This window comes from Glandiceps talaboti, chromosome 11, assembly GCF_964340395.1.
Source record: "Glandiceps talaboti chromosome 11, keGlaTala1.1, whole genome shotgun sequence".
Lineage (NCBI taxonomy): Eukaryota > Metazoa > Hemichordata > Enteropneusta > Spengelidae > Glandiceps > Glandiceps talaboti.
The window spans coordinates 523679-538295 of NC_135559.1; the positions used below are offsets into that span (position 1 = coordinate 523679).

The following is a 14617-nucleotide window of genomic DNA, read 5'->3' on the forward strand; positions in this document are numbered from 1 at the left end:
ACAAGTGGTCACGGGCGTGGGAAGCTCAACAAGCCGACAGGTGTGGCAAGAGATCGTTCGGGCCACGTATTAGTCTGTGATGCCAGTAACCGAGTTATGGTGTACACGGTGGAGGGAACATTCGTAACGCGAATCGACAGTCCAGATAATGCCCTGGACAACCCACAGGGAATTGCACCAACCGGAGATGGAAGCTTCATCATCGCTGACAAAGGTAATGGCAGCGTAAAGAAATACAGATATATGTAAAGATGGAGCTCAAATAGTCTGAATTACGACTAATAACTGTCTACCTACAGAAGTTGGAAGGACACAACTTTTACGGTAATCTCAGCGAAATATAACATGTAAAATTGTTCGTCAAGGGAAGCTAAAGAACACGCAAGCAAACCCACGAAAAAGAAATCACAAACATCTAAACACTTGTCTTGAACTGCCTACTCCATGAACGTATATATGTAGTAATTGGTACACTAGTAGCTTATTATAGGAATCAAACATGTGACCGTTTCAAAATTCTTAGCCGGATTATTCGCGTGCAGTCGTAATTACTAAAGACTAAATAAAAAGTTGGAGATTTTGGAGTATCTCAATCCCAGTATTAACCGTCTTTGAAATTTCTACTGATGAGTAGTGATGCCTCACGAACCGTGACGTAATTCTCAGTATTGATCAATTTGCAGTAACAACTTCGTATTGTTGTATGACCTTTGACCCATTTCGTTATCATATTACTTGAATTTTTATAAGATTGTCGCAATTACACATCATTTCTTGAATGTATCTTTATTGTTCATATATGTCCAGGAAATGAGAAAATTGATTAAAGTGTACAATATAGATGACTATTTTTATGATAAATTCAATTATTTTTGTAAAACTGTCCTTTCTGATACGCAGTGTTTAAAAATATGAATGATCTATTTAAAAAATATGTACCAACACCTTATTTTGTCTTTGTTTAAAATGTTGATATAGGACGAACATTTTTTACTAGTATTTGACGAAGCCTTTCGGCGAGCAAGTATCATCTATGCTATCCACTTGGTATATATATTGTGTGTTCGTTAGCTAGACTACTATCATGGTAGTATATTCAGTTCACCCTACAACATAGCAGATATGTTTAACCGTGTCATTTGGATCTTGTAAATGTACAGATCGTCAAGATCAAACGTTGCCAATAGTAACAGCAATTGGATTGTTCATTTGAACCTGTATACCACGCAATGAAATGTCATTAAACTTAGCAACTGCTAGGTCGTATTCTAGGATACCGTATCAAATGTTGTGATTTTAAATGGTTGCCAAACATGACACTCAACTCGTTGATCTCTGCCATTAGTTACTCCAATCAGATTGTTCGTTTGAACTTGTACTGTTGTCACACCTAACAACCAATAGTTAGGTCGTATCCTGAGGTGACCATGGAACCACTTGTTATGAATTTGTACACACGTTAACGTTGCCAAGGACAAAGGTTAATTAGACTGACATATTGCAATGAAATTTGTACTGTGATCATACACGACAAATGTCACTACTGGTAATACTTACTGAAAATATGTTTGCATTATTATATGAAATAAAAAAGTAATAAAATAGAAGATTGCTTCATAGTTTTCATTTTGAAAAACCCCATGAATTCAAGGGACTTTTAATAGCGTCCATTCAGTGTGATTTCACTAAGTTCCCTCGACTCATCCACGGATGGAGCAGATTTATGTTCAATTCATTCTTTCAATATCCCAATCATCTTAAGTTCTGTTTCAAGTTACAGTAGTATGTGCTTATGTTAAACGCATTTAAGTATGAAGAAAATGTCTCATAGAACTGTCCTCTGAGAATTCTGACATTCGTACATCTTTGACAGGTCAGATACGAAGTGTTGTGTTACCCTATCAGCTAGCAGTGGAAGGAACAGACCGATGAGGGCGTCGGAATGAATTATAACATTCATAGATCTTTCACTAGTTAGTGTGTTGTGTCACCCTATCAGCTAGCAGTGGAAGGAACAGACCGATGGGGTGAATGATGTGACATATATCTTACAAAGAATAAATATGAATGCTTTGCTATGCAAGTCGGGTTTTTTTTTCTGTGTTAAACAAGACACAGTTGTAAGCTGCCGTGGTTATATAATTCATCTATTTTTGAAAGTTTTTTGAAATTGTGAATATTCGTTTGGCAGAAAATTGTAATATGGTAGACTAACAATATAATAGGTGCAATGACGTTACAGTTTGGGATAAAAATATTACCCCCCCCCCCTTCCCTAATAAAGCATCGTTTTGTATTGTCGCTAACTAGTGTCTATTTTATATTTAGTGTTCTCCAACAAATGAAATCTTACTATAGATCATAAATACAGAACTACAGTACTATAGAAACACAGCCTATGGCCGTTGCTATGGCCGTTGCTATGTCAAATCGTCCTCATTTCGTTTGTGAAGTAATCTATTTGTGCATTTTTATGTCAATTGATAGTATGATCAATTTTATCACCATGACGATATGTCAATTAATAACATGTATTTTGTAACCATGGCAATATGTATATTAGCATTTGTATTTTGTAACCATAACAATATATCTATTAATACATCGATGTTTTATAACCATGACAAAAATTACAGATGTTGGTGTTTACACGGGGAAATTGATAATCTTGTCTCCGTGACTTCACATACGCTGATCACAGACACACTTCCCTCATCTCAGAAAAGAACTCTCATAATTATAAACTTCTGGACAATTGTGTCAACTGACAACAATTTTTTATGTCCTGAATGCAAAGCCTTTGACATTTATAAATTGATGACATTGAAGTAATACAATAACTAGTATAGTAGACAAGGTTAGACGGACACTTGCTTTGTACTTATAAAGTTATATGCATGATGTGACAAAGGGAATACGAAGGGCTGCCACAATACGCATTCTTCATCGCGTGATGGCGCACTTACCCACAATGCCCTTTATTACCACCATATTGCTTTGTCGTAAACATCGCAGCTAATACTCCTGTGCTTTCATCGGCTAGCTTGCTTTTTTGCTACCTATTAATCAGGTTCATTGCCATTACATCATAACAAAGATGTCTGTGTGTCGCCAAAATTACCACGAAGAATGTGAAAGTTCCATTAACAAGCAGATAAACCTTGAACTACACGCTTCGTATGTGTACCAAGCTATGGCCTTTCACTTTGACAGGGATGATGTTGCTTTGCCCGGCATGCACAAGTTTTTTAAACATTCATCCGATGAAGAGAGAGGACACGCTGAAAAGGTAGCTATAACATTGATATACATTGTTATAAATGTCATGTAGCAGGATCGACTGTACTGGTATTCAATGGGGAGGGGGGGGGGAATGGGCGAACTTAATGGGATCGGATGAATTGAAATTAGGATTTCAATTACAATGTACATTATATTACTACTGCCATACACTGTTTTACTCTTTCTTTACATTGAATAGCTTTTGTAATTCATTAGTTTTACTATGTTATGTAATGCTTCTTTGAGATAGGTTATTAGTTTTGTTAGTATTTTCCTTTTATGTTTTGTACCATTATTAACTCCCCAGGGTTTTGTTACATGTACTCAAATAAATAAAATTGTAGTTTGTGTACATTCTGTGAGAGAACAGAGCCAGAGGAAAATTTAGTACATTTGTTTGTAGAGAGTGACAGCATTCAAACCATTTTGATTAGCTTCATTTTTCTGTGAGGCCCCACAGAACTTTACAGTAAAACAAATTATTCTAGGAGATCCTAATTTTTCATTACTGTTATCTATTTGATTATTATTGCAAAAAAAAAACCCACACCAAACAAAACTATTTATGATTGTAGGCTATTAAAATGGGGTCTCCCTTCTTTTAATTTATTGATTGTAACTATTAGAGCTCTTAAAGCATTTGAGTATTTTATTTCTAAAAGGAACAAGACATTTCCAAAATGTGATAACAAATTTAATAATTTTGATATGTAACCTTTAGTATTTTATTTTGTGAACTGTGAACTTTTTCTATTATTTAAATTTTGGTTTTGAACTTGTAATAAAATAAGGCATCTACTGTATTGGTATTCATGGAGGGGTGAATCTTATGGATTAATTGATATTGGGATCAAGTAATTGTTAATCCTAGAAGACCCCCCCCCTCATGCCCCCACTAAAAACCTGGTTACACTAAACAAATGCTATCTTTGATTTTTGTTGTTGCAGCTGATGAAATTTCAAAACCAAAGAGGTGGTAGAATTGTACTGCATGACATCAAAGCACCAAATCAAGCTGAATGGAGTAATGCATTAACTGCAATGGAGGCTGCTCTGGAATTGGAGAAAACCGTCAACCAATCATTGATAGCTTTGCATGCTACCAGTGACAAAAACAATGATGCCCAAATGTCAGATTTTATCGAAGGTATGACATTTTTTTACACTCTTAATTCAATGTCTTAAAAAAGATTGTTCTAAAAGCAATCAAAATGTCTTGTCTCTCACCCTGCTTGTATGGCTGTACCCAGTACCAGTCTGTAATGCACACTATGTTAGGGCACCCTCACACTTTGGCCAGCCTCTGAGTGATAGCTTGATAGCTTGATACAAATGTCATATCTTGCAGTCTCTCACACTTTGGCCAGCCTCTGAGTGATAGTTGATTGCTTGATACAAATGTCATATCTTGCAGTTTCTCACACTTTGGCCAGCCTCTGAGTGATAGTTGATTGCTTGATACAAATGTCATATCTTGCAGTCTCTCACACTTTGGCCAGCCTTTGAGTGATAGCTTGATAGCTTGATACAAATGTCATATCTTGCAGTCCCTCACACTTTGGCCAGCCTTTGAGTGATAGTTTGATAGCTTGATACAAATGTCATATCTTGCAGTCTCTCACACTTTGGCCAGCCTCTGAGTGATAGTTGATTGCTTGATACAAATGTCATATCTTGCAGTCTCTCACACTTTGGCCAGCCTCTGAGTGATAGTTGATAGCTTGATACAAATGTCATATCTTGCAGTCTCTCACACTTTGGCCAGCCTCTGAGTGATAGCTTGATAGCTTGATACAAATGTCATATCTTGCAGTCTCTCACACTTTGGCCATCCTCTGAGTGATAGTTGATTGCTTGATACAAATGTCATATCTTGCAGTCTCTCACACTTTGGCCAGCCTCTGAGTGATAGTGGATAGCTTGATACAAATGTCATATCTTGCAGTCTCTCACACTTTGGCCATCCTCTGAGTGATAGTGGATAGCTTGATACAAATGTCATATCTTGCAGTCTCTCACACTTTGGCCATCCTCTGAGTGATAGTTGATTGCTTGATACAAATGACATATCTTGCAGTCTCTCACACTTTGGCCAGCCTCTGAGTGCTAGCTGATAGCTTGATACAAATGTCATATCTTGCAGTCTCTCACACTTTGGCCAGCCTCTGAGTGATAGTTGATTGCTTGATACAAATGTCATATCTTGCAGTCTCTCACACTTTGGCCAGCCTCTGAGTGATAGCTGATAGCTTGATACAAATGTCATATCTTGCAGTCTCTCACACTTTGGCCAGCCTCTGAGTGATAGTTGATAGCTTGATACAAATGTCATATCTTGCAGTCTCTCACACTTTGGCCAGCCTCTGAGTGCTAGCTGATAGCTTGATACAAATGTCATATCTTGCAGTCTCTCACACTTTGGCCAGCCTCTGAGTGATAGTTGATTGCTTGATACAAATGTCATATCTTGCAGTCTCTCACACTTTGGCCAGCCTCTGAGTGATAGCTGATAGCTTGATACAAATGTCATATCTTGCAGTCTCTCACACTTTGGCCAGCCTTTGAGTGATAGTTGATAGCTTGATACAAATGTCATATCTTGCAGTCTCTCACACTTTGGCCAGCCTTTGAGTGATAGCTGATAGCTTGATACAGATGTCATATCTTGGTGTCTAATGTCATTTTTGTGACTTTTCTAACTTCACCATCACATAAGTGTGTATGGAACAGCTGAGACAAAATTTGATTTGGTTGAATAACCATGTGATTGCATGAAGTAGTAGTCCATACATACATAATAATACATGTACCATTGTCCAACCCACTTCAAAATCTTAGGGGCTAAGAGTTGTGTCGTGAATTACATTTATTGATTCATATTTTGTGTTATACGTTGTTGTTGTTGTTGTTGTTAACATTGTTGCCCTTTCTGATGAACTCATTATATAGTCATACATCATACATAATCAACCAATCAGCATGCAGCCCGATGATAAGGCAGACGTTCAAATAAAAATTTCTTGTGTGATGTAAGTTTCAGTTACAAGTTGGAACGCGCGTTCATTCTTGTGTGATGTAAGTAACAGTTACAAGTTGGAACGTGCGTGCATATAAAGAACAGAGTTCCCAGTGTATCCTACTACTTGCTTGTATCGTCAATTCTATTACTATTGTTTTCCGAACCCCTTTTCTATTGTGAGTCATCCACAAGTTGTAAGAAAGGGGAATGAACTACACAGTTGCCATTCTGATTACGTATGTTTTGTTATTACAGGTAACTTTCTGACTGAACAAGTGGAGAGCATGAAGGAAATCTCAGACATGATTAGTAATTTGAAACGTGTTGGTTCTGGTCTGGGTGAATATATATTTGACAAGGAGTTGGATGAAAAATTATCCAAAGAATAGCTGCAAGTATCTTCAATCTTTGAAGTGTTGGTTTCGGCTACATTCAGTATATTTGATTTTGAAAGTATGGAAAGAAATTATTGGAAATTATGAGTCGTTGATCGGAATTATGGAAACTATGATTATTTTGTCTGTATAATGGAAATTATTTGAATATATATTTGATAATGAAGGAAAAGTACCACGGGTATCTGAAAAAGTTTGAACTATCTTCAACTTTAGATTATATACATGTATTTGTTATATTTATATACATGTATATACACACACGCTGGTAATTGGGGCTTCAGTTTACTAAGATAGACGCAGACTGAATCCATTCTTGTTGGATGTGGTAGATTACACAAGTCGGTGATACCGTGATAGTAGTTCCTATCGTGTGTAAATCTAATCACCCTGTGATCAAGATAGTGTAAAGATTGGAAGTCCTAAAACAGCGCACTACAAGTTTATGGGAGTATCTTTGATTGAGCCATCTTACTTGTGTACTGAGACTATAATTAAACTAACATCCATTCATTAACTTATCACTGTTGTATCAACATATGTTGCACAATTTTGTTTTATTTTGTGTCTATCTTAGTAAACCAAAGCTTGGTCCAAGTGCACAAGATTTCCATTTTGTGTATATTCTGTACCTCTTTATACCACTCTAAATGTTATAACCATATCATATGCTACATTTAATTTGGAAGGAGAACAGTCTGAAAAGTTCAAATTTCACCGGACATTTATTCTGTATATGCCACTTTGCTCAAGCACGTTATATTTCACTTTCTTCACTGCTGCACCTCATTTTCTATGGTCTATGTACCAACAATATAATATTGTTATTTTACTGAAATATGTTAAAGACAATCGTGTGGCATCATGTGACTCAGCTGACTGCAATGTAAAGTCTTAAACACATGTAGTGTCATGTGACTGTCAGATGACTATCATGTGTTCACATGACTAAGCTGACTGCAAATTAAAGTCACAAACACATGTTGTCATGTGACTGTCAGATAACTATCATATGGTGTCACATGAGTTAGCCAACTGCAATGTAACAGTGGCAATACCTGTTGTGTAATGTGTCCATCAGATGACAAATGTGTGGTGTCACATGTTAATAAGCTGACCAATTTCACATGATCACAGACTGATTGAAATAATGACAAGATTATGTCCAGTCTCGTCTTTAATTTCAACAAAGTAACCCACTTCATTTCACTCAAATATAATATGTTATTTACTTCTATTGTAGGGAAAACTTACATGACACCAATCATTTCATGTCGTGATGTTTATGTTGATTAAATGACCAAAGATGAAAGTAGGGAATAATCTGATTACATTTTATTTTGTTACATGTAGTAGTTATTGATTTATTTGTCATCATAAAACTCACACTTTGACAAAGTCAACAGGGTATGATTCAGTGCATTTCATGAAGTTATTCTTGTATTGAGATAGTATTTTGTACTATTCTGCAGGAAATGAAATGCCCTGTGGTTAGCATGCATTTATGTTTTGTGTGTTTAGTACCTCATATCCCATAATTTATGCACTCAGGTGACTGCAATCAATGATTTGTTAAGGTTCGGATACTTTAGAAAAAGACATGCAGTCTTGCAACATTTGCATTGCTTCATGTCAGACCATCAACCATGAGATTCAATACAAAAACACATTTTAGCAGGGAATCCAGGTACATGTAAATGGACTGGGTAACTCGGGTAGATCATAGACCCTCCACCAATGCCAACAGAGGGTCTGGAGGGTCTATAGATAGATTGTATCCACATGTACACTTACTGCCCTTGACATATAGAACCGATGGCAACATAAGTACAAAATGTAACTTGTGAGTGAAGTCATTTCAGTCAGGTTTAACTCCAGATCCACTTTTTTGTCTGAGTTGTTTTGTCATGATGATGTAATAGTTACAAAGGTTCATGTAATGTTGTTAAATTAAAGCACACTACCTTTGAAAATACGACTCCAATGACTTTTTATTGAGTGTTAGAAATGTCTGGATTTGTCAGACGTTCACTCTTCTTGTCACCAGAATGATGCTCTCTTCCTTCACATACCTGCTGGTAGTCTCAGTTACCCAGACTCTTGTTTGGGGAGGTCTCGTAGCGAGAGACCCCAGCGGCGAGAGTCTGGGAGGTCTCGTAGAGAGAGACCCCAGTGGTGAGAGTCTCGTAGAGAGATGTAGAGAGAGAGAGACCCCAGCGGCAAGAGTAATCGAAACTAACCTGCCGACAGATTCTGGACAACTAGTGCACATCTAACCTGTGCATTGTATGTTTCTGAATGTATTAAATTATGGATAATATCTAGTATAGTTAGACGAGTAAATACTCTGTCCAGTTCAATCATTTGTAATTTTACTCCAAATTTTGCATTATATGAAGTAACACATTTCATTACAGTCTATCAGTAGGCTGTAGGCAGTGCTATGTTTTCTATGTTTCCACAATCGATCGGACTTTTTGTCATGACTTATATAAACAAAATGCAGAAACCGGTAGCACACATGTATCGAAAATGATACATTTTATCTCACTGCTATAGTTCTACGTGGAATTCTGACTTCACTACCACAACCCTTCAAACGTTGGTGGCGCTGTCTATTGTACGCTTCATATAGTACAGCGCCACCACTGGTCGAAGTATGATTGTGAAGAACGATCCATTTCATGATAATTCTAGAACTCCATTGTGTGAGTGACAAATGGAGACGACATCGTTTTCTACATAGTTTTCTACAGCTGATGTGGAAGTGGGCACGGACATGACATCTCAATGTTTCAGTGTCATAACTATTGTGTTGGTTACTTTATTGAATGACAGTTTCTATTCTGTAAGTTTGAGTTATTGAAGCCTCGAATTCTGCGTGAAAGTGATGCGATTTCGAACTCTCTTCCTATCCTGAATATTGCTCTTCTGACTGCAACTTGAAGGCTTGATAATCACATGTTTATCAGACACTTTTAGAAACTGAAATTAAGAACATCGATCGGTGGCAGGCATGGAGAGATTCACCGGACCTTTATCCAGCGTGAAAAGAGGCATTGGTTGGGCTATCCGTGTCAGTCTTGGAAAATTGGTTCAAATCATCTTGTCGCTGCCAGAAATGATCGTGAAGAATATTTTCTTTGTCCTTGTGGTGATCGTCCTCACAGTGGGTCTTCTCAAAAATATAATAAGCAAGTTACTGGATCCCATACTCGGTGAGAGGAGGAATACTTTTATGACAGATGTTGGCGGAGTCGACGTTATAGTGAACGAAGTTTCATCTGAAAATCGTGAAGCTCGAAGACGCCGCCGCCACCGGAGAGACCTACTTCGCTCATCGGAAGCGTATGACTTTCGGATGCCAAGACATCACACATATGCATGATACGTCGTGTCTCCCTTGTCAATATATTGTAGTAAAGATAGCTCCCGGGGAGATAGCTATAGCAATGAATGACCAAAACACGTGGGTTGGGACAAAATTATCAAAAATGTAGATATTTTGAAACGAAGTTTCAACAAGATCTAACAATATGGAGGATATAAGTCCCTACGAATTACCGTCACGTTGATTAATCAGATCGAAAATCAAAACGTTAACGGAACGTTACTCTGGCAAACTTATTTTAATCCGAAAAGTATGTACTTTTTTTTCTAAAATAACGACTACCTGTAGAGCGTGTGATAGTTTGCTGTAATTTGCTTTCTTTGTATATTTATGATATGAGATGTCCACAGTCTCATTAAATGTTTAAATTCTATCGATATTGCGTTTGCTTAGTATACTGAGTAGCGAATATTTATGAAAGAGAAGGCACTAGGTATGTATGTTCAGACTGGCATGCACACAATACATAATCATTTGATTGTTATTCATCCATCTATGGCCATACATCTACCCATCCGTCCGTCCGTCCGTCCGTCCATCCACCCCCCCCCCACCACACCATCCATCCGTCAATCCATCCATCCATCCAGTCACCGAGCCACCCATCCATGATATATCAAAGATAAATTGGCATCACCCACAGGTACTCAAATCAGTCTTATTTACTATACACATTTTAAAAAAACCCCGTACCATACAGATTGATTCGAGTACCTGTGGCATCATCCCTTTGAATGTACTGTTTTTGTTTTGATTTGTATGCCTATTATTTTTTAAACGAGTTAGAATTTTTTAAAAAAAAGAGAAGTTTTATATGGAGCTGGATTCTAAATAAATGTAAAGGCATCAATACGCGCAGAGAATCCGCGTAATAGTTCACCTCGCCAGAACATTTGGCATTATTGATCGAACGACTAGCGCCCTCAAATCATTAAACTGAAATTTGTAGAGGGCGCTCGTTTAAGTTTCATTTCATATCAGCAACGCCTATCTATACTACGTATCGCTAGCTGTATGGTTGAGCAAGCTGGGAAAACACAGTTGGCCAAATTGGAAAACTGATATTGCGGAAGTTTGTTGATATAGTGAGCCAGACCGTCGTCATCCTTATCATAATCCTGATATTGGTGAGTATTACATTGGGTCGCTCTTTTTTGCACGTTTTGGACACGGAAGTGACATGTATTTGCACGGTGCATCATCAGTGCATGTTTGTGATGTCTCGTCTAGTTCTAGTATAAGTGACAAATATATGACTGGAGAAGTGAACATTGTTGTAATTATGTACGTAACTATGTACAATGTATGTAACAAAGCGTTCAGCTTCACGTACTCATCGCTGTCTAACCCGGAAACGACACGTCAGCATAAGTTTTAAGTTTTTGTTTCTTTTCCTTTGACCATTATTAATGTTATCACAATATCAGTTGGAATGCATAAACCACACCCCTCATTAAAACATTTGACATCTATTGCCTAACATTTCATGCATGTATTAGAAAACGAGATGTTACATCTCATAGTTCCATCTAGAAGTAAAAAAAGGCAACTAAACAGCAGTGTCTGCAGCCCAGTGAAATCAAGTCAGCATTTCAGCATGAACAACCCTGCATGCATGTCCTCTCCATTTCATACTAAGATACAATTTCATAATTCAGTATACTTTTAAAAAATAACAACAATTTGTAATTTATGATAACATATATGAAAGTCAAAATAATTTCAGTTCTTCATATATTGTAAAATTTCTTATTTCAGGAAGCATTTAAACCACATGTCACCTCCGACCCAGCCGCCTCATTGGCAGTTATACTGTACCAGTCACACACACCTGGTTAACATCTGTTACACCTTCCAGCTGCTCTGATTTCATAACATCTACATAATGGTGACTACAATTTTCCTTGCTCTCCTTGTAATTACAGTTACCATGGCAACACCACAGGGGTTCCAGAATGTTGTTAAGCTGTCTAAAGCAAACTCACAGTTTGCAATGGACATGTACAAGTTTCTGACAGATGGAAAACTTGGCAAAAATGTCTTCTTTTCACCAATCAGCATATCGACGGCATTAGCAATGACACATCTTGGAGCACGTGGAAATACATCAACGCAGATGAGTAACGTGATGAGATTCAACGAGATGGAAGAAGCACAGTTGCATACAACATTCCAAGAGTTCAATTCTATGTTGTACAGTGCTGACAGACCCTACACAATCAAATCAGCCAATCGTCTCTTTGGCCAAGAAAGTTACACCTTCTTGCAAGAGTTCCTTGATGCCACAGCCAAACACTACAGTGCCCAGCTGAAACCAGTTGACTTTGCCAAAAAAACAGAAGAAGCCAGGTTGTTGATAAATACATGGGTGGAGGAACAAACGGAGGGTAAAATTAAGGACTTAATAGCGTCAGGATCATTGGATCCACTGACCACATTAGTTCTTGTTAATGCTATTTATTTCAAAGGGAATTGGGCCAGCAAGTTCAAAACAGAAGAAACCAAAATAGCTGATTTCTTCATCACCAAGGAGGATAAAGTTGAAGTGTCTATGATGCACCAAAAGGGGAAATTTAATTTTGGGTTTGATAGGGACTCCAGTTGTCAGATTCTTGAATTACCATACATAGGTGGCCACCTTAGTATGGTTTTGATTTTGCCAACTGCAGTAGATGGGTTGCAGAAAGTTGAGACGAAATTAAATGCTGATGTTTTAAATACATGGCCAAAGATGATGTCAAACACCACGGTAATAGTATCTATTCCCAAGTTCAAGTTAGAGCAAGCCTTTATTATGAATAAAGAATTAGCTGCCATGGGAATGAGTGACCTGTTTAATGCAGGTAAAGCTGACCTATCAGGAATCAATGGTAACAATGAACTCTATGTGTCAAAGGTCATACATAAAGCATTCGTTGAGGTCAATGAGGAGGGCACTGAGGCAGCAGCTGCAACAGCAGTAGTGATGCGTAAACGCTCATTAGATATGCCCGCTCAATTTATTGCCAATCACCCATTCATTTTCGTAATTCGGGATAACCGAACCAATGCAATACTCTTCATGGGCCGTTATAGTCACCCTCCCAGTAATGGCAATGGAAGGGATGAGCTGTAAATGCATGTCTTGTCAAAATAAGTTCCAGAAAGGTCATACAAAATAAGAATAGTGATTTCAATGTTAGGACCAATGACAAAATAGGCATTGTTACAATGTTAGTGTTGAAGTTTCAAATTTAGTTTACAATAATTCCATAGAGCAAATACCTAACTTTATATTTACTTGTTTTTTGACATGAACAAGAAGTTTGGTTTGCAAGGAATTTACTTCCTTTAGCATTTTTCTTCATGTGTAAATGTTTGTTACAACAAAAGTATTTACTTGATAAATTTCAGTTTCTGTTCAAACTGTAGCTATGTTCTGTAAAGTAAGACTTCTGTTGAGACAAACAACACTTTATTTCAGACAAACTGTCTTTTATCTCATCCTCACTGTACTTGGGTGTGCTAATGTATATATGCTAATCACTGATGTTACCAATCTGATGATTAGATTAGATTAATCTGATGATTAGATAAGATCAATCTGATGATTAGATTAGCAAGTTGCTTCATTTAATCATTATTTTCACTTGAATTATCCTTTCTTTTACAAGTTTAAGTTTTTGTGATCAGCACACCAAGAATTGAATTAACCAGGCAACGTAATCATCAGATTATTTTTTTATTTTAATTCAGCAACACAGAGTACATCTCAAAGTGTAAAAGATTGAGATGAAAGAAATCAAGTACAAACACAGAAATAGTGGATCTCAAAAAGACAAACTGACAATACTTTACTACTCACATAACAAGTTGCAAGCATTTACAAGATACAAGATACAAGAAAACTTTATTATCTCACGTAGAGAAATTATTAAAATAAAGATACAATAAGTACAAAATAAAATGTACAAATGGGCACTGCACTAGTAGTACTGTCAAAGTATAGAAAATTTCAAGACAATTTCAAATTCCTATAACAGAGGTTTAGATACTGTTAATGTAGTCTGTTTGAAAATATTATAAACACAAACAAACAAACAATCAAACAAACAAACCAACCAATAGTCAAAATTGACTGAAATAGGAAAGTTTTCCATTGGTTTGTCATGGATGGGTGCTATTGTATCAATCAACTATTTTTTTTTGTATACAGTGACTTGTAAGTCAATAAAGTATATTATGTTATATTGAGGTAGTCCAGTGTTTAGTTGTATGTGGTCAAGGATTGTGTGTGTGTGTGTGTGTGTGTGCAGATGATCGTAGTAATCGTAACACCGTCACGTCATATAGGAACTAGAGTATACATATGTACATGTATAGTAGTCCATGAGTTTAAAATGATATTTCATTTACCATGCATATTTTATTTGTGTGTTTATTTATAATTTATTTATTTATTTTGCAACACTGTGGTTCCTGGGCTCAGAGTCCCTGCTGTGGTTACATGAATGTCCTATCATAGCTCACATTGTCACAATTGTCTCGTAC

At 36.9% G+C, this 14617-nt stretch overlaps 2 protein-coding genes across 4 annotated transcripts; both read left to right on the plus strand.

Annotated features, from left to right (window-relative positions):
- Window positions 1-2999: 2999 nt before the first annotated feature.
- LOC144441969 (soma ferritin-like) lies at window positions 3000-8650 on the plus strand. Its single transcript, XM_078131236.1, has 3 exons — window positions 3000-3289; window positions 4231-4429; window positions 6557-8650. The coding sequence occupies exons 1-3, from the start codon at window positions 3098-3100 to the stop codon at window positions 6688-6690; spliced, it is 525 nt and encodes a 174-aa protein (XP_077987362.1). The 5' UTR covers window positions 3000-3097; the 3' UTR covers window positions 6691-8650.
- A 2418-nt stretch (window positions 8651-11068) lies between these two features.
- On the plus strand, window positions 11069-14267 carry LOC144441884 (leukocyte elastase inhibitor-like). 3 transcript variants are annotated; one of them, XM_078131129.1, is made up of 2 exons: window positions 11069-11214; window positions 11846-14267. In XM_078131129.1, exon 2 carries the CDS (start codon window positions 11973-11975, stop codon window positions 13200-13202), a length of 1230 nt encoding a protein of 409 aa, XP_077987255.1. In that variant the 5' UTR covers window positions 11069-11214; window positions 11846-11972; the 3' UTR covers window positions 13203-14267. The 3 variants fall into 3 exon arrangements, with proteins under 3 accessions (XP_077987255.1, XP_077987256.1, XP_077987257.1); XM_078131130.1 differs by having other exon boundaries at window positions 12013-14267; XM_078131131.1 differs by lacking the exon at window positions 11069-11214 and adding an exon at window positions 11279-11371 and having other exon boundaries at window positions 12013-14267.
- The last annotated feature ends 350 nt before the right edge of the window (window positions 14268-14617 follow it).

What these genes read in the sequence shown, in the direction of transcription:
- LOC144441969 (XM_078131236.1), top strand. Translation starts at nt 3,098, where the DNA reads ATGTCTGTGTGTCGCCAAAATTACCACGAAGAATGTGAAAGTTCCATT. An exon ending in AGAGAGGACACGCTGAAAAG is followed by an intron (nt 3,290 to 4,230) that starts GTAGCTATAACA and finishes TTGTTGTTGCAG; the next exon opens with CTGATGAAATTTCAAAACCA. An exon ending in AATGTCAGATTTTATCGAAG is followed by an intron (nt 4,430 to 6,556) that starts GTATGACATTTT and finishes TTGTTATTACAG; the next exon opens with GTAACTTTCTGACTGAACAA.
- LOC144441884 (XM_078131129.1), top strand. Translation starts at nt 11,973, where the DNA reads ATGGTGACTACAATTTTCCTTGCTCTCCTTGTAATTACAGTTACCATG.